Here is a 20,990-nt window from a genome sequence, read left to right as displayed (position 1 = left end):
ATACAGGAATAAAGATATAGTGCACAAATTGAAGATTCATATACTGTATTTTAGAGAAGCAGGCAATAAGAACTTGAAACTGGGGAAAATGACTCCAAAAACACTCATGTCAAACAATATCTGAGAATCATGCCTTCCATTTAGAAAAGGAAAGGGGCATTAATAGAGTCCATGAATTTATCATTATCTAAGTTGCCCAGTATCTCATTTCTTGAATTAACATCACACATCAGGAAACATCAGAAGGTTTTTGTCTTTGAAAGAAATAGAATATCTTATGCCAGTGATGGCGAACCTATGGCACGCATGCCACAGGTGGCATGCGGAGCCATTTGTCAGGGCACGCGAGGTGCTGCCCTGTCAGCTGGCCAGCGCGCATGCGCGCTGGCCAGCTGAATTCACCTTTTTAAAAGCCATTTTTCGCCCTCCCCAGGCTCCAGAGGCTTTATAGGAGCCTGAGGAAGGCGAAAAGAGCCTCCCCCCCCCGAGGCCCTCCGGAGGCTTCAGGGACCGTCTGGAGCCTTCCCTGAAGCCTTTGGAACGCTTAAAGTGACTTCCTGTTTGCTCGGAGGGTGGTTTTAAGCTTTCCGAAGGCTTCAGGGACCCTCTGGAGGCTTCCCTGACGCCTTCGGAGCACTTAAAATGACCCTCCGAGCAAACCGGAAGTCACTTCCTGTTTGCTCGGAGGGTGGTTTTAAGCGTTCCAAAGGCTTCAGGGAACGTCCGGAGGCTTCCCTGATGCCTTCAGAGCACTTAAAACCACTTTCGGTTTGCTCGGAGGATGGTTTTAAGCATTCCAAAGGCTTCAGGGAACGTCCGGAGACCAGAATGCAGTTAAGTCTTGTCATTTTACAATGGGTGGAATGCATATTGGCTGGTTCAACCTCCACATTGTTTTCTCCTTGGTGTAAATGTTCTGTTCTCATAATGTGATGACAACAATATTACAAGTATCATTAAAGAATGGGACAAAAATCTCATTTTCACTGGGCAATGTGTCAATATCATTACTTCCTATTTCATATGAATGCTTTTATTTTTTTACCAATAATAACTATAGTGTTTTATATCATAAGATTAGGATTGAGTTCACTTTGGAACTTCAAAGATATATTTTTATGTAAGGAATTACCGCTGGCGAGCCTCCCATGAAACAGCCGAATAAGAGAATTCACACAGAGTTTTCGGGATGGAAGCGCACAGTTCTATCTCTGCACTCCCTTTTATTGGTTTCAATAGGGGTGGTGGATACAAATTCATAAACAAGAGAACTACGTAAGAAAAGATACAATTTCATGTATGGAAAACTTCACATGTACATATATCATTGGTTAGACAGTCAGAGATATCACAGTAAGGGATGGAATGTTTATCTATGAGCCCCTTTTTATGGCGACCATAAATAAGATGTTATCTTCGAGAAATTCCTTAATGCCCTTGTTTACCTCACACTCAGAAGTGTGAGACTTTGTGGCACCAAATAAATCATAGAGTCCAACATAAATCAGAAGATTTGCAACATCACCTCTGTTTTTGTTTTTTAAAAATACGCTATGATCTTCATCCGAAGGCACATTAATATAACTATGGCATCCAGAGTCTATACCTTCCAATTCCTCCTTGCTGCTAAGCGTAAATCCGGGTTTCTGCAGCAGCTGGGATAGTTCTCCGTTATTAACCGAGGTAATAACATTGATCTGCTGATTTTTTGGTATAAAACTCCTAGCCAGAGTAATTAAGGACGGAATACATTGAATAAAACAACAAGAACGAATTAGTGTTTTTGGTTTAGCTAAAAAATAAAAGGCTACTCGAGACCATAGCTGTAATGCGTATGTCTGTACGTAACCATTCCTTTATTCCCACATCTGGTTCTGCTAATTAGGTGAGCTTATAGGTGTCCAAGATAACCAATTACTGAGATCATGGTAGCTTTCTACACATGTCTTTACGTAAGGTTACCTCTAGCACAAATGATGACTAAATAACTTAAAACATTTCCCAACAGACCTGTGGGTAAAAGCTTTCCCACCAAGATCCTAGGGTATCAATTTTCAAATCAAAGGCCAAATTGTATAAAATATTGAATTGGTACTGGATAGTTCTGGATTCATCTGAAAGATTAAAACAACACATTAATTACTAAAATAAACCAAATTACATACAACCACATTAATCTCAGAGTCACAAGTGATGTCTGAAGTTGCTGTTTGGAAAGCAACACAGGAATTAACTAGCTAAAGCAAGATTGTGCTTCACTAATATTAGCAGGAATGTAATTAAAAGTTTCGTGACCATATGTAAAAAACCATCCTTGCAGAAGCCAAACATAAGCAAAGTGAAAAGAAATCTCCTCAAAACTGTAAAATTTAAAGCAGGTGAGCTAATATGGAAACAGTGAGGCTTTTTACTTAAAGATATACAGTTAACTAATTTAGCACATGTTACATTTTCAGGAACTGCTACTATGGGAGTATACAAAGTAATTGCATCAGGGGGAGGATCATAAGCAATTAATCCTCAATGAAAGATAGTCTTATAATTCGAACCAATGAAGTGTTGAATTACTGCAGGCAAGATTCAAACAGGATCCAAACATGTAGAAAGCAAATGTTTCATGTACAGTTCAAATCAATGTGTGTGATGTTAGTTGCACCCGTAGATTTTTACTTCAGTCACTGTTCAAATGAGTTTTTGGGTGAGATGACAGAACAAGCAAACATAAACAAATGATGACTAAGGACTTGGCAAAAATGGCAGTGCATTTGTTCCACGTGTCGTTGTTTCAGCACTGCTTTGGTGGTTTTTGGTTTTTCACATCACTGGACAGCTGTTTTGGCAAGATCGTATTGGCCTCTGTGCTGTCTGTAAAGTCATCTTGGTCATCTCTGGAACTGGATTTGGGAACTGGTACCACAATATCCTTAGCTAGACAAACACCACGTGCTAGAATCCACAAAGACCTGTAGAAGCAAGCACAGCATATCCTTGTCCCCCTAGCGGGGGAGGCAAACAAACTTTTTAAATCTATAATGTTACCTATGCCAAATTAGCCAAATTGGGGTACACCAAATTGTTAGGTACCCCAAATCCCTTTTTTATTTGTTTGAGAAAACAGTCCTTAAAGGACCAATTAACAGGTTCCACAATGGCTTAACCTGTGGAATTATAAAAAAGCCCATGAATTAAAACAATGTTTCAATTAGTACAAGATTATAAAAAGGCCAATGAAAAATAGGCCAGGCCATTATCAGTCTTTAAAAAGAAAGGTTTGCCCAAGGCAGTAAAGGCTGAAAAAAGATAAGAAATAACATAATTAGCTGTTACTCCTCGTTAAAATGTAGCCAAAAAATACAAATAGAGAAATGAATTGACTTCTAAGGAGCCAAAAAAAAAAACCCACCATAGGTGACATCCATTTGCCCTCCGGGGAGAGGGGGCGGTCTAGAAATCTAATTAAATAAATAAATAATAATTAGAGGCCAAATCATGGGGATTAACTTCCGTATCCCCAGAGGGGGATGCCCCAGAACACTGGGGGCAAGATGAAACAATTTGCTTGGCCTGGTTGAGTGGCATATGGCAAAATTGTGCCAGTCCCCAGGCATTTTGATAAAAAAAGTTAATCAAAAAAATTAAATCTGAAGAAAAACGTAGTTAAAAAAAATACCTAGAAAATTAAAAATAAATTGACACACATAATAAAAGTCAGAAATGTAGTTAAAAGCTTGTTGAAAAAAGATGTGAAAAGTTAAAATAGCAACAGACAATTTTTAGTGTTGCAAGAACAACAATATTGCAAGGTAGGAAAAGAAAAGTTATTAAACACGCAAGCCAAAGATCTTCAGGTAAATGAGAGGAAATACAGACCACATAGTCAGTTAAAGCACACTGAAAAGATAAGTTGTACTGAAAATCAAATTGAAAATCAAATTTTGGAATAGGAAAAATAATATTAATTAAATCAGTCCAATTTCTACAACAAACCCAAGGTGATTAATTCAACAACTGCCTAAAAAAATAATAATGGCAAAACATTTTAAAACGGAGTCTTTTTGTCTTAAAAAACATCAAAAGAACTAGCTGACAAGTTAGCAATCCACAAATGGAATGCTTAAAATCTCATTAATCTTTTCAACTGTGGCAAGGGCACGAAAAGGAGAAAAAAATCAAATAAATAACTTCAAGTAAACTGGCAGACGCAGACGGACGAACCCAAACAAAGGTTCCCCATAAATTAATTAGCAAAATACCTCCGTGTGCATTTAAACAAAGAAAAATTTGGAGCAAAAAAAATGTAACATTTCATGCAGTTATTTTTACTGGAACAATCTGCAGTTCATACAATGCAATACAATACAATAACAGAGTTGGAAGGGACCCTGAAGGTCCTCCAGTCCAACCCCCCTGCCTAGGCAGGAAACCCTATACCAGTGTTAGGGCATTCACAATCCCTGGAGGCAAGCCGTTCCACTGACCAACTGCTCTAACGAGTCCCTACGGGGAGAGGGGGCAGTCTATAAATTTAATAAAACCTAAACCTAAACCTAAACCTAACTGTTAGGAAAATTTTCCCCAGCTCCAAGCCGTCTCTCTCCTTGAACAGCCCCCACCCATCACCTCTTGTTCCACCCTCAGGTGCCTTGAAGAACAGCCTGACTCCCTCCTCTCCGTGGCAACCCCTGAGACATTGGAACAATGCCATCATGTCTCCCCTACTCCTTCCAGTAAAAAAATCATTTTTTATTTTTAAAAGCCAATTAGGTTATATCTTTGGGGCTCCAATTAAAATATCATCCATATAATGATTTACCAAAGCCAATGAATAGCACTTATACAAAAAATTCAATTCTGCAACATAAATCTAAATTTAAAAAAACTAAGTAAATATATAATCATATCTACCATATCAAAATCATTCCCAAAGCCAATAATTGCCCTCCGGCATTCAAAGGTAACATTTCCCTTTGCTAATTTCACCAAAAGCTTCATTCGAGCCTCAAAATTATCTCTCTGTTGTTTTCCTGCAATTTGTTAAACCACACAGGCTCTTCTAAAAAAAGGGAGGAGGTAGGGGGAGGAAGCATAAGCCAACACGAACTCTTTCTAAAGAAAAGAAAGTGTGTGTGGGGGGGGGGGGGGAGGCAGCAGACATCCCAAAGAGGGGGAGGTGTGGGGAGGTAAGAAGCAGACACACAGAGTCAAACTTTTCTTGCGAAGCAGGAAAGGGAAGGATAGAAAAAAGCAATCCTTTAAACTAATTACTTCATGATCTTGTGGAATCAATTTAGGTGGAGAGACAGAAAACATGTTTATTCCCCTCCTCTTTTGCTAATTGTTCCTCTAACCGTGGAGAAGCAGAAAAATTAACATCTCCATGAGGAGCTGAAAGACCAATTGAAGATGATTTTGGAGAAAGAATTTTTACTTGATAGATAACACTTTTGCAGGGGCTCTTTGTGTCTTGTGGAAATAAATTCCCAATCTTTTCCACATGGACATTTTTACAGAGCCCTTTTCCGGATTTCCAAATATAAAAAGGCCAAATCAAATTTGCTTGGTTTTTGTAAAATCTTTCCATTATTCTTTTTAGAATAATAATTTAAACCTTGATTGGTTTACCAAGTTTTTGCAGGTCACACTTGCTTCTTGGTTAACCTTCTTTCTTATACTCACGAGGGGATCGTAGTCTTGCTTCAGACGGGATGTATGCATAGCCTCTTCCAGGCAGTGAGCAAAGGAAGTTCAAGAGACGTACAGCCTAAGCCATCACGTTGGGACGTATAGTCTTGGAACTATCACGTTGGGGTCACCAGTTGTAAGGAATTACCGCTGGTGGGCCTCCCATGAAACAGCCGAATAAGAGAATTCACACAGAGTTCTCGGGATGGAAGCGCACAGATCTATCTCTACACTCCCTTTTATTGGTTTCAATAGGGGTGGTGGATACAAATTCATAAACAAGAGAACTACGTAAGAAAAGATACAATTTCATGTATGGAAAACTTCACATGTACATATATCATTGGTTAGACAGTCAGAGATATCACAGTAAGGGATGGAATGTTTATCTATGAGCCCCTTTTTATGGCAGCCATAAATAAGATGTTATCTTCGAGAAATTCCTTAATGCCCTTGTTTACCTCACACTCAGAAGTGTGAGACTTCGTGGCAACAAATAAATCATAGAGTCCAACATAAATCAGAAGATTTGCAACATTTTTATACTGGAAAAGTATTGGAATTTCAAAATGTTGTATTGTCTGTTCTCCTTTTTTCTGTTTTTCTTTTGTTTCTGTTGTATTTTTCCCCTTTTATTCTCTCTCTCCCCCTTCTCCCCCCATGTTCACATGTTTTTACGTACATGTTTTTTATGTACATGAGATTTCTTAATAGGATTTAGTTCACTTACATTTACATCTGTTCATATATGTTCTCAAATGTAAAACATTTTTTTTTTAAAAACTAATCTTTGAGAAATAACTGAGTTAGACAGCTGGATTAAAGAAGGAGAGAATTAAAATTATTTATAAATAAGAACTTGGCATCTCATGCACATAAACATCTATAGATAAACAAAATCAGCTGCCTTCCAAATATGAGTTTGACCTTTCTTACTTGCATTCCCAGTCTCCAAAGATGAATGTTGCACATTTTAACTTTTCCTAGACAAAACCTCTTTACAGCAGTAATGGCTGAGAGGGAAGAGTATATTAATTGTCTGCTAACAAAGTTTAGTTTGCAACAGCAGAGCTGTAATCTTTGCTCAGTCTTGGCTCTTCATTATGTCCTTTTTAAAGCTCCTAATTAGATATGGAGTTTGTTGTTTCTGTTAGACCATCAAACTGTTAGATATATTTTCTGTGTGTGTCTGAATAATGCTTGTTGTGCACTTAGTTTTTTCTGCCTATTTTGTAGAATAAAATGCAACCCAGAAAAGTACCCAAAATGCAAAATAAATTATGAATTAATATTCAGTGGTTATCTGGATATTAATTTATACAATTTATGTTGCATTTTAGGTACTTACTAGAATGTCTTCTGATGAAAGCTTGTTAGTGCTAATTGACATCTGGTCTTTGTCTTTGTGAACTCCAAACCACCTTTTTTGTTATTAACATCTTAAAATGTATGCCCCTTCTGTCATCAGACCTCATTTAAATGGATATACATGTAACTGATTTAATGTGCCAAGGAGGGGTTCCTTTTGTCCTGTCCTTTTCTCTTGCATTTTATTTGATATGTTATCTATAAAATTGAATGTAAACTAAGGATCTGGGTTCCCTCTTTAAATGAGATGTGTTAGATTGGGTAATGGATAGGCACACACAGGCTTAACGATAGCAACAGGTCTTTATTATAACACAACACATAAGAACAATCCAGCGAAGGTTGAGTCTGACAGCAGCCCTTTTATAGGGAGCTGTCAGACCCTTCGACCAATAGGATTAAACCTCTGTCCCCGCCGGAACAGAGGGCCTTGGTGGAAACCACTGTAGTTGGTATGAGTATCTAACACCCCTCCCCTCTTAGATGGAACAATCCTACTGGTAACATAGTCACGCAGGTAGGCGGGCTTTGGGGTAGCTCTGCCTGACCTGCACAGTTCAGTAGGAGGGGTTTCCTTGGACAGGTCGGACAGACCTGTTTGCTCTGCAGCTCTGCTTGGTGGAAGCTCCTGGAACCTTTCACAGGCCGTGGCTGGAGCTTCTAGAGCCGGTTCGCTTGGAGCTCGCTGTGGGCCTGCAACAAAACCACATATGTTTCCCAGTACCCTCGAGCTTGAGTGGAAGGAGTGAGCGTTTGCTCTGTTTGGGTAGGGCTTTGGCTAACTCATGTAGGAGTTACCTCTGGTTGTCTAAGAGTGGAGTTGGAGAGGCAGCCATGGAGTTGGTCAATATGCCTTCTATAGTAGACAGCCATTTACCACCGATAATTCATCATGTTTAGCAAAGTACATTTTAAAATCATTCCCCACAGGCCCCTTGGGCTACCCCCTCCACACTCAGTTCAAAACTTGTTTGATGGTTGAGTCCTTCACAGAGTGCCGGGCAATGTCAGTGGATGAGGCAGGCCCAGTCTCCAGGCAGTCAATGAGGAGGACTGGCGTCTTGGGGGCAGAGTCAGCAAGAAGTTCAGGCAGCGGGCAGCGGCTGAGAGCGTCAGCATGCCCCAAAGTGGAGTCAGGTCAGTGGATAAGACGGTAGGAGTAGGCAGCCAGGAAAATAGTCCATCTGGTCATGCCAGATGATAACAAAACTGGGGTAGGATGGTCCCCAGCCAGTAGACCCATCAATGGCATGTGGTCTGTAATCAGTTCAAAGTCCCATCCGTAAAGGTACTCGTGGAACCTTTTTACTCCTGCCACAGCAGCCAAAGCCTCACAGTTCAATTGGCTGTAGTTCTGTTCTGCGGCGGATAGGGTCCTGGAGTAAAAAGCAATAGGGGCTTCAGTTCCGTTGGGTATATGGAGGCTGAGTATGGGTTAGGGTTAGGATTAGGGTCAGCACCAGTGGCAGGGTCTGGCTGTACTGGACAAGGAATGAATCCGCCGACAGGAGTCATTTTACTGCGGCAAATGCGGCAGCCTCGGCTTTTCCCCAGGACCATTTCACATTTTTGGCCAGTAGATGATGTAGGGGCTCAGCAACGGTGGCTTTGTGTTTAAGAAAGACGCTGTAGAAATTAAGGAGCCCGAGGAATGCCTGCTGCTCGGTTTGATTGCGAGGTGTGGGGTGTCCTGAATTGCTTTCATTTTTTGTGTGGTTGAGTGAATCCCAGAGCCGTTGATCAGGTATCCTAGGAATTCAACTCTTGATATGTTAATTTGGCATTTCTCCTTTTTGAGATGGAGGCCCTTGTCTCTAATTCTAGTCAAAACTGCTCGTATTCATTTTAAAAGTTGCACCACATTTGCAGCCGATACCAAGATGTTATCGAAATAGGGGATGACTCCTGGAATCCCCTGCAAAAGCCGTTCCATGACGCTTTGGAACAGTCCATGGGCGATACCAATGCCGAATTGCAGGCGATGACATTTGAATGCACCCCTGTGTATCACAATGGTTTAGGCCTCCACCGTAGTGCCATCTACAGGCAATTGTTGGTATGCCTGCAACATGTCCAATTTAGCGAAAACATTTCTGGGGCCCAACGAATGGAGGATGTGCTGTACAATGGGTACTGGGTAGGCACTTTGTTGTAGCGCTTTATTAATTGTGCATTTGTAGTCTGTGCAGATGCGGACTGACCCGTCAGATTTGACAGGTGTCACTATAGGGGTCGCCCAGCGTACATGATCGACTGGCCAGGATTCCCTGGCCTATGAGCTTGTCAATTTCCCTGTCAATTTTTGGGCAGAGAGAAAAACGCATTCTCCTGGGTTTTAGCCTTATTGGGGCTATGTTGGGATCCAAATTAAATGAAATTGGGCTCCCCACATACTTACCCACAATGGTGCTGAAGACGTCCTCGAACTCCTCAAAGATGGCTTCAGTGCTGTCGTCTTTCAAGGCATTGATACCGGTTACCTCTAGGCCCAGGGCTTGAAACCAATCTAGCCCTAAGAGGCCCTGCAGGTTGCTGCTGACCACTGTCACTGGGAGTTTCCCACTGAACTGTTTGAAGTTCACCTGGAAGGTGCCTTGGCCCACGATGGGGACCCGGTTTCCCTGGTAATCGCATAGGCGGATGTCAGGTGTGCGAAGGTGCTGCTTCTTGAGGCTAGGGATAGCCTGTTTCAGGGTAGACCACTGTATGATGGTCAGTGATGACCTGGTGTCAATCTCCATCTCACATGGAGAGTCCTCGATTAGGATGGTGACCTTCAGCATTTTGGGCCGCCTGGTGCGGACTTGTCCGATCGATGTGTGGTGGGTGACTCTGTTGTCGCCCTCTGAGCACCGTGGTGGCTTCTTCCAGGCCCCTTAGCTGGGCCTCGGTTGGCGGCTTGGTGCACCTCTAGGCTGCCAGGCAGTAGCAGGGAATTCTCTCCAGCACACCTTTGCGATGTGCCCCTTTCGCTCGCAGCGCTGGCAGGTTGCGTCTTGGAAACAGCAAGCCAATCTGACATGGTCTCCTCCACAGCTCGCGCAAGGCAGGAGACGTTGTTTGAAAGTGCGCACCTGCTGGGTGCAGCTACTGCGCATGCGGGCTCTGTGGCCTCATGATGAACGCATGTGCTTTTCCATGCTTCTTGGAAACCATTGTAGTTGGTATGAATATCTAACAAGAGGAATCCCTTTTACCAGAATATTCCAATAAATTATAATTAAACGATCTTCCAGTCTTGGTCTATCTCATTGGAAAATATGCATGCTGAGACACGAGCCTAAAAACCACATTTGGCCTTCATTCCAATGAAAAAAAGGAATTGCAATCAGCCACCATTTTTATATTAAAGAATGTAAATATGTGTAATTGGGCATTTTCCTCTACCACCCCACATCTGATACATCTATGCTAATTCTGCTTAGGAGAGTATGGAAATTAAAGTCTAAACCTATTGATACTGACTAAGTTGGGCCACCAATGAGATTCACAGATATCTTCCTCTCAGCAGATTGGCAATCTCTTGTGTAGGCCAAGGAATCTTTTTTGCATAAACCAAATACCCTCTAAACATATAAGAAGCAAAACAGGGTTGTTACTGGATAACTCTGAAGTTGGTCTGAAAATATACAGCCAGAAATAAAGCATGAGAGTTCGTGCGTATATAGGGGGGAAAAAATCTGAGAAAGATCAATGCAGAGGACTTTCAAATGGCTCAAGTAAAAGACCATTTTTCTCCTCATTTCTTTTTTGGGACTTAACTGGTGAGGAGAAACCTCAGTGTGTTCACAGTTCCATATCTGTAAATAATTAAATGGCAGAATGCCAGGAAAATTCTGGTATGTCTCCAAAATATCTTATTAACTTTAGTTTAATCATTAACAAGGATGACTGTGAGATACTCAGTCTGCCTTTCTAGCATTAAGAGGTCCATTTCTTCAATTAATCTTAAGCTTAAGAATCTAATACTTCTATCCTATTTGGACCTTTTTCAGTTGGCAGACATTCTCCTTGATCGTATTGTGTGGCAAACTTTTTATTACAAGGACAAAAGAACTTGCCAATTAAAAAGAAATGGATTGGATTGTTTCTATTTCAATACTGTTCCTATCTACACTTACTATTATGCTCCTTTTCAAGATGGGCAACCCTTGGAAGAAGAGCTCCAAAGATTTTCCACCAGGACCCAGGCCTTTGCCTCTCGTTGGAAACCTCCACATAATGGATCTGAAGAAACCTTATCAGACAATGCTAGAGGTAACTTTTCCATCTTTCTGTTGCAGGGCAAAATTGCATCATTCTGTGATTTTTGTAGGCAAGGAAAATGACAACTTGCTCCGACCAAAGGTAAATGAGAGAAGGATGGAATGCTCTTATTAGAAAAAAAAGGCTCATTCATTCCTGGCAAATAAAAGAATGTCCTATTCATTCTTTTTCCCTAATCTAATCCCTGAACCCAGATAGAGCTTGATAGGCATCAATGAAATATATTACTATAGAAAGACAAATGGATAGATTTGAGATGAGAGCTTTAAAATGTGTGCAATAATTTTCAGTTCATGTTCAAACAAAAACATGGTATAATTTTCAGTAAACAACTATCTATATACATATAAATAATGTGTAAATACATTATATTAGAAATACCATGTTTCCCAAACTGTTTATAAGGGGTAAAAACAAAAATGCATTTTTCAGAAAGGTACACAAAAATTAATTGCACCCCAAAAGTATATTTGGACAAGGAGTAGAATGGAATGGAATAGAATAGAATAGAATATCAGAGTTGGAAGGGATCTTGGAGGTCTTCTAGACCAACTCCCTGCTTAGGCAGGAAACCCTATACCATTTCAGACAAATGTTATCCAATATTTTCTTTTAAAACTTCTTTTTACAACTTCTGGAGGTAAGTTGTTCCACTGATTAATTGTTCTGTCAGGAAATTTCTCCTTAGTTCTAAGTTGCTTCTCTCCTTGATTAGTTTCCACCCATTGGTTCCTGTTCTACCCTCAGGTGCTTTGGAGAATAGTTTGAATCCCTCTTTTTTGTGGCAACCCCTAAGATATCGGAACACTGCTAACATGTCCCCCCTAATTCTTCTTTTCATCAAACTAGACATACCCAATTCCAGCAACCATTCTTTATATGTTTTAGCCTCCAGTCCCCTAATCATCTTTGTTGTTCTTCTCTCCACTCTTTCTAGAATCTCAACATTTTTTTTTACATCGTAGCGACCAAAATTGGATGCAGTATTCCAAGTGTGGCCTTATCAAGGCATTATAAAGTGGTATTAACACTTCACGTGATCTTGATTCTATCCCTCTGTTTATATAGCCTAGAACTGTGTTGGCTTTTTTGGCAGCTGCTGCACACTGCTGGCTCATATTTAAATGGTTGTCCACTAGGACTCCAAGATCCCTCTCACAGTTACTACTATTGAGCAAAGTACCATATACTGTATCTGTGCATTTTGTTTTTCTTATCTAAATGTAGAACCTTACTTTTTTCATCATTGAATTTCATTTTGTTAGATAGCACCCAATGTTCAAGTTTGTCAAGGTCCTTCTGTATCTTAAGCCTATCTTGGTTAACTGAGAGAAACCAAAATGGATCCATTTCTTTAATGTTCAGAGGATTCAAAGAATTTCATGAATGAAAGCAAGTGATCAAATGCCTTCTAAAAAAAAGATGGGTGGGTAACAAAAGGAGACAGTGCCCATGCCCGCTAGAATTCAGTCACAACTTTTGAAACTCATCCAATACCTAAAACTCCCCAGTCCTCTCTTCTCTATCCTTAACTTTCTCATACACTCTTTAGTAGGCGTCCCCAATCCTGGGCTGTGGCCCACTACTGGGTGCCATGTAAGTATTGGGCAAGCATGTGCACATACAGTTCCACTTGCACAAGTGGTAGCTGCTCACACTTTCTCATGAAGCTCTATTTGTGTGAGCAGTGGGCGCTCATGCTTGCATGCAAAGTTTCATTTGTATGAGTGATGGGTGTTTGGACTCCTGCATGAAGCTCCATTTGCAGGAACTCACATGCGGGCCAGCTGCTCACCTGGAACCATTCCCTCTTCCCCCCACCAGTCCACCAAGCTGGAGAGGTTTGGGACTGCTTCACATAATCACCCTCCCTCCATCACTTTCTCCCTCCATTTATCTCTTTTCACAGAGAATTCTACTTTCATCATCTCTTCTCAATCATTCTCCACAAACGTCTTGGTCTCACTCTCCCATATCTTGCTTTCCAAATTAATGATCTTTTGGAAGCAGATATCTCTGTGTCCTGTGTGCTACTGGGAAACATTTATCACAGACATTCTGTGAAAAAACTGCAGGAAAAAGCTGGAGGGTATTGAAGCATTGTTTCAACACCTATTACCTACATTTACCATCTCTGCACCTATCTATCAAACCTGCACTATACCTACCACAGTGCCACTTACATCTACTACAGTACTGCCTTACATCTAAAGATATTTACCCATGTAGTAGGCCTGCCATACTATTATCCTTCTCATCTTTTTTATTATCATCTCCTATTGGTATCTTATGATTATATTACTTTGTTGCTTTTCATGTACACTGAGAACTTAAGCACTGGGGATAATTCCTTGTGTGTCCAATCATACTTGGCCAAAAAAGAATTCAATTCAATTCAAGTCTATTCTATTCCATTCCATTCCTGCTAAAAGGAAATGATTATGGTGCTGAAGTACAGTGAACCATGGATATTGTGATTCAAAAACATTCTTAATAACTTATTTTCAGTTCATTTCAAAGCACAATTACTTCCATTGTGTATTACTGAAATATAGCATAGAATCTGCAGCAAAGTCTTATTTCTTGGCCTGTACATTTCGTAAATGATCTTTTTTCTTAGGTAAATATTTTTATTATTGTAAACTTGTATTTCGATCTGTGAAATGTAAGTTATATTCTCATTGTGCTTTATGAAGGGTCACTTTTTTGTTTTAAATTTTTTTATTGATTTTTGAAATTTATGGGAAAAGGGTAGGTGGATATCCAAAAGGTTTTTGGCAACTCCATCGTGCTAGAGGTAGAAATCTCTCCAATTCTCACAACTTTTACAGAAAGGAAAAAACAATAGATAAAAGATAAGCATAAACAGCATCTTATTATACATTGTATCAATCATGTGTTCAATCATTTCCTTTGCCACTTTCTAATATATAAACAATTACAATGATATTTCAAATACATTTATTTTTGTAACCTGAGTCTTTCCAATATTGTTCCCTCCCCCGTGTCCCCAGGCAGAGCTGCAGCCCCTCCCTCCTTCATGTCTTAGGTATTGTCGCCTTTTTCACTACTTCTTATATTTTTGTCTTCTAGGAGGGCACTATGTTTTTTAATGAAGGCCTCTGCCTCCACAACTGTATTAATTCTAATTCTGTTTCCCTCCCAGAAGATCAGCATTCCTTCTGGCAATAACCATCCAAACCAAATTCCTTTATTATATAATTTCTTTGATAAGGAGGAATACTTCCTCCTCTTATTTCTTATTTTTTTTTGGAATATGCTTAAGAATGGCAATTTCTTTATCTTTATATTTTAGTGACCCCCCCCCCTTGAGCCCCTAGAATCTCATCCCTCATAGTCTCCCTAAGAAATTTAACATGTACATCCCTTGGAACATTATGTGTTCTGGCATATGCTAAATTAATACTGTAAACCAGATCCATATCCCACCACAACTGTTCTTTATCTCTTTTAATATATTCTGCTAAAATTGTACTCATGACATCCTTAAGATCTTCATCTTCTGTCTCCAGTAGGTTCTGGAATCTGAGAAAGAAGGACATTCTTTCAAGTTCTATCTTTGCCATAAAATTTTCCAATTCTATATTCCCCTTCTGGACTGCCTTAACCTCCTCCCCCAGCCTGACTGCACGCTCCTCCAGCACACCAATTCTCTGCTTATTTTCTGTTATTTGTTGCTGTACACTTTTGAGCTCTTCTCTAAAATCTGCCACCTCCTTTTTCAACTCATTTTGTCCCTGCATAAGAGCCTGGAACATTTGAGTAACAGATAAATCTTTTGAACTCTCTCCAGTCCTTTTTTGTTGTGAAAATGATGAAATTTTTGTCTGTTGAGTCATTGGGCTGGATGTAGAGGAGGTAGGTGCCAAGGCTGCCTTGCCCAAAGGTGGTTTTCTGGGTCCCATTTGTCTGAGTTCAGGGATGACTGTAAATTTTTGCAAAAGAAATGGCATCTGTGAAGCGCGCAGCCGAGCGAGTCTGAGAAGGCAGGCAAATCCAAAAGTGAAAGTTAATCCTAAATCACAGTTCCAAGCCAAGAAGTCACACACACACACAAAATCAAATAATCCAAATCCAGAAAGACCACATAACAGGAGAAGCTCCAGGAGTCCTTGGGGTGGCGGGGTAATATAAAGCCAGACTTTCTTCAAAGGTAGTTTCAAAAGGCAGACTTCATTTATAAGTGTGAAGAAGAAGATGGAAGCAGGCCATCTTAGCTCCCCCTTTCCCAGGGGACCAGTGTCACTGCGTTAATTGTTTGCTAGCTGAGCTGAAGAGTTACTGCGCAGGTCATAGGCTCTTATCAGCAATGATTTACTGCGCATGCTTCTTAACAGTTTCATAATACATCACACATTCCAGAGACTTCTTTACTTTTGTTCTTCTGTTCGTCTGCCAAGAAGGTGGACAACAACTGCTCTTGCCAAAATGTAACAATTAGATAGATTTGTTAATTTCATTTTATTTTCATATTAAATTTTGTTTTTAATTAGAACTTGTTATTGGGTCTTACTTTCGCTTTTTCTGAAGATATGCTGTTTGGAAAGCCATCGGTCTAGACCTCATTAGCTCAGGGTGAAATTTTTCGCTTGACAACCAGGAGCAGAACATCAAAAATTTCCATAAAGTTTTCAAAACAACTCAGAAATCACCTCTTGCAATTGTGATATAAATATTTTCACATAGTTAGTTCAAGTGACTAATTCAACTTTTTGCTCTCTCTCTCCATTCCGAGATTGAGAGACATGCCAAATGCCACTTTGTTTCTATTAGAAAAAAAAGAAACCCCCCTCCAATCTTCCAACTTCAAACAGATTGAATCCACAATTTACAAAAAGCTGCTGCTCATCAATTAAAAGCGATTAAGGAGATTGGAGTGAATTTCTCACCTCTAGCACTTCAGCTGCTGCATGTAATTAGTTATTTCCTTCCGGAATCCATTCAGCGAAGGTGCTGCTATGTACCCCCTATGCTCCCCGGCTCCTGAGGCGAAACTGGAAACCCCCCCCCATGGCTGCTGCCTATCCGGGGGGTTCCAGCAAGCCACCCTACAGCAGATGGTCCCTCCAAGACTGCCTGTGCTCCCAATTTATTTATTTATTTATTTATTAGCGCTTATAGACCGCCCCCTCTCCCGAAAGGGACTCCTAAGAGGAGACCGCCAGAAAAGCGAACAGCGGATCAACGTCCGTCGCCTTCGGAAGCCATCTCTCTGAAGGGTCACTTTTTTGATCATAGCTATCTCTCTCCATTTCTTTTTTACAGCTATCAAAACAGTATGGACCCGTGTTCAAACTCCTACTGGGACTCCAGAAAATAGTGGTGCTAACAGGATATGAGACCATAAAGGAAGCTCTGGTGAATAAGGCTGATGTGTTTGCTGAGAGGGCCTCTGTCCCCATATTTGAGGAGTTTTCAAAGGGTTTTGGTGAGGACCCTCATTCCATGTCAATACAATTTGCAAGCATATACTGTAACTATACAATTGAGACTCTGTGCCAAATATATCACAGAAGCAGAACAAATTAGACTTGACTGAAACTGAATTGATTGAAACTGGTTTTTAATTTGGAAATAACTCTGCTCTTTCCAAAATGATAACTGAAAGAGATATAAAGTAATGTAGGGAACAATGAAAGTTTTTTTTATTAGAGAGTTTTAATAAATTTTACAAATATATTCCCTTCCCCTCCCCTTCCTCCACCCCAATCCCCCCCTCCAACCCTCCCTCCCCCCCAACCTCCCCAGAGCAAAATACAGGGTATAAACATTTAACAATCATACACTAACATAAGCTAACTAACTTTAACATCTTCCTCCTCTTGTACTTTAACTCTTCTTTTGTTAAGCTAACTTTAGATAAATTATACCAATCCTTGTTCTTTCACTCATAAACTAATTGGAATTTCTTAGTCCGATATTTATTTTGAATATATTCAATCCATCTTCTCCATTCCAACTTGTATTTCTCATCTGAATGGTTCTTGAGATATGCTGAAATTTTGGCTATCTCTGCTAAGTTTACTACTTTTAACGTCCATTCTTGAATAGTAGGCAACTCTTCCTTCTTCCAGTACTGCGCCACCAGCAATCTTACTGCCATTGTTAAATTCAGAATCAAATTAGTCTCTATAACTGTACAGTCTGTAATTATCCCTAACAAGAACAGCTGGGGAGTGAACTTTATCCTCTTTTTAAGAATATTTTGAATAATCCACCATATTTTTATCCAAAATGCTTTAACTTTTTTGCAAGTCCACCATATATGGTAATATGTAGCATCAGCACAGTCACATCTCCAACATTTAGGTTGTAAATTCGGATACATACAAGCTAACTTTTTAGGATCTAAGTGCCATCTATAAAACATCTTATAAAAATTCTCTCTCAAGTTTTGGGCTTGTGTAAATTTTACATTCCTTACCCAAATCTTTTCCCATGTTTCTATCATTATTGATTCTTCAAGGTTTTGTGCCCATTTTATCCTACAATCTTTAACTCTGTTTCAGAATCCATTTCTATCAGTATATTATACAACCTTTTTATATGCATATGACCCTGGTCCCTAATTTGTTGTACCAAATTATCCTCATTTTGAATGAAAGTTTTTTTTAATAACCGTACATAGCAACAGAAAAAAAAGGAAAAGCTATGTCAGAAACTAAATATAAGAAGCAACTACAGAAAAACAATATAGTATAGCTCTTGCTAAGATTTAGTGCTGTCAGCTGGATAATTGTATATTCTGGAATAAACAATGCCATAGGGTAGGTTTTTAAAAAAATGATATCTTTCTTTGCTTTCTTTAAAATGTCACTAGCCAGTTCTCTGCATTGGGATGGTCTTTGTAATCATTCTGTAAAATGGGACTATAGACATCTTCCTCAAACTCTTCCTCTAACAATTGGCAGGATATTTTGGGGCAGAATTATTTGGCTCTCTCCCATGCATGAATTAGATCAGTGTTTCCATACACACCAATTTTAAGACATGTGTATTTCAACTTACAGAATTGGCTGGGGAATTCTAGGAGTTGAAGTACACACATTTTAAAGTTGAAAAGGTTGAGAAACTCTGACTTATACAACACTAAGGTAGCAAAATTAGAAAACTTAACTGAATGTTTAAGAAATGTTCCTTGGATTGGAAGAGCCAACTGGATGACTGTAGGGAATACCTTTCTTCATAATCAGTTGAAATTTTGCATATTCTTTGTTATTTCAGGAGTAGCTTTTTCCCATGGTGAGAACTGGAGGGTGATGAGGCGTTTTATGTTAAGCACATTACGGGATTATGGGATGGGTAAGAGGTCTATGGAAAGCAGAATAGCTGAAGAGTGCAGTTTCCTGGTAAAGAAGTTTGAATCTTACAAAGGTGAGTTGATGTTTCTTCTGGGGCTCAAAAACTTATCTATCTTATGTTATCTTGAAGGAGTTGAGATTTCTTCATGACACATTCCAGACTTCCAGAACTTTAGTTCTTTTAAAATAGTTTTTATTGAAGGATATTCGCAGTGCTGAAAGATAATAAAAACTCAAATCAGAAAAAATATAAAATAGAAGAAACACAAAGTGCAAAGAGGAGATATGAAAGGATCAGAGATGAACAATCTCTCAAGAAGAAGAATAAAAAAAGAAAAGAAGAGAAAGATAGCAAATATTATTTTAAAAAGTGGCTCATTTCTTGCAACAAATACAGGAAAATTAATAGTGTCTCACTCTCGATGAGATTACAGAATTGTTCACCTCTTCTCATAACTACCCCTCCTTATCCATTCATAAATCCAAAACCCATTGTGGTTTCTGTCCAAATGTCAGCAAAAGGTCCATAAATGTTTCCAGAAGTTTTTTTGTTAATATTTTAACTCTAATCAAATAAACCAATTGATGCTAGAATCAAGACAATTAAAATCCAAAGATAGTAGTTATGATAGTTTTATATTACATTAATATTTTGCTGAAAATCCATATTGGTTGTCTAGGAAAACCATTTGAATTCAGAAGAATCATGACTGCAGCTGTTGCCAATATCATAGTATCCATTTTACTTGGGAAGCGATATGACTATGAAGATCCAAGATTTATTAAATTATTGAGCTTGGCAACAGAAAACGGCATGCTTCTGGGAAGCCCAGGAGTGCAGGTAATGATTATTCATCTGAAAAGTGGGTAGGCAACACAGTGTACATTTTTCATTGCAAAATCCAGAATCTAATGTAATACAGAAAAACTCAAAATATTTTTTTTAAAGTGACCCAATATTTCCATTGTCTTTCCACTTGAGTATACAAGTATGTATGGAGGTAGATCAAATATTTATATCCTATATCAAACGTTTTTGCAATGGGAACTTGGTGCAACTCTGGTTCCATTTTCCAGACAATTTACAGAAGTATAAAAAAAACTAGAATCTAATTCAAATGTGTTTCAATTAGTAAGAACAAATAGATGAAAAATTTATATGTTAATGAGAGCAACACAATATTAACTAGAGCTGTCTAGTTACCTCCAAAATTCCCCACCAAATTTGTAGTGGAAAAATTTCCTGGACACTACATATTGCAAACCCTATCTTTAAGGAAACTGAAAGGACGTCTAATTGCTCTATATTATTATGTTTTCTGGTGTAATATATAAAAATATATCATTTGTAAAGTCTATCCAAAATGATATTCTAGGTATGTGAGTTCTTTATTACCTCTGTTATTTTGTATTTTTCAGCTATATAACATGTTTCCCATGCTTGGTTTCCTTTTTGGCACTCGTAAGAAAGCCCTGAAGAACAGAAAGGAATTGAATGCTTTTGTCAATGAAAACTTCATCCAATGTCTTAACAATCTAGATGAAAATGACACAAGAAACTTTATTGATTCATATCTTGTACAACAGCAACAGGTAATGTAATGTGTAGAAATGGCAGCTTGAAGTTTTCCATCAAATTTTGCAAATGGAAGCACCAACCCTTATTACAGAGAAAAGAGCAAATCAAGCAAATTGGCAAGGGTCTCCAAATATTGAGCAATTATTCACTCTGTCTAGCTTTCAGTACACTATTTTCTTTTGAAAGTTTTGTATTATAATCACTAACCAGCATTATTGTAGTCACTGATTACCATCAAATTAGCCTAAACTTCCAAGCAATTGAGAATGCTAGGAAAGTAATAATCCATAATAATATTTTCATATATTTATTGTACATTACAATGTTAGAACCCCCATAATAAATTCTTCCTCTATATGGATATCAATAAAGAAAAAATGCTTTGAATGCCTACAAGTTGGCACACATTTGAGGAGTATTATATTTAATTATGATAACATTTTTGTTTTGATTCTTAGAACATTTGCACAAAAGAGAGATAGCTGCATATAAAAAGAGTATTACTGGGTAGTTATATCATTTGCATAGTAAGTAATATACTGTATTTCAAGAAAAAGCAAGTTCAAAGACTGTTACAACAACAACTACTAATTGTTGTAATATGGTTTCTTTAAAAACTTATTTAAAACACAATAAATAAATTATGAATACCAGTATATTGAAATTGTACAGATTTAGATTAATCCAACATAATTAACTGAAAGATGCAGGTCTTTGTACACTGCATTTCATTTAGAAAATGTCACTGGACATGTACAATCAGTGGTGGGTTG

The 20,990-nt window shown here is 38.8% G+C and overlaps 1 protein-coding gene across 1 annotated transcript in view; it reads left to right on the top strand.

The window, feature by feature from the left end:
* The first annotated feature begins 11,178 nt into the window (after positions 1-11,178).
* Positions 11,179-20,990, top strand: part of LOC309387391 (cytochrome P450 2C20-like) — a 50,770-nt gene continuing 40,958 nt past the window's right edge. Inside the window, exons 1-5 of the mRNA XM_081943864.1 lie at positions 11,179-11,307; positions 16,603-16,765; positions 18,562-18,711; positions 19,319-19,479; positions 20,058-20,231. Coding sequence (XP_081799990.1) covers positions 11,191-11,307; positions 16,603-16,765; positions 18,562-18,711; positions 19,319-19,479; positions 20,058-20,231 — 765 coding nt within the window. The 5' untranslated portion in view covers positions 11,179-11,190. The remainder of the gene's footprint in view (positions 11,308-16,602; positions 16,766-18,561; positions 18,712-19,318; positions 19,480-20,057; positions 20,232-20,990) is intronic.

Source organism: Natrix helvetica, assembly GCF_964273705.1.
Source record: "Natrix helvetica genome assembly, chromosome: 2".
In the NCBI taxonomy this organism is placed as follows: Eukaryota; Metazoa; Chordata; class Lepidosauria; order Squamata; family Natricidae; genus Natrix; species Natrix helvetica.
This window is presented reverse-complemented; position numbering and strand designations above follow the sequence as displayed.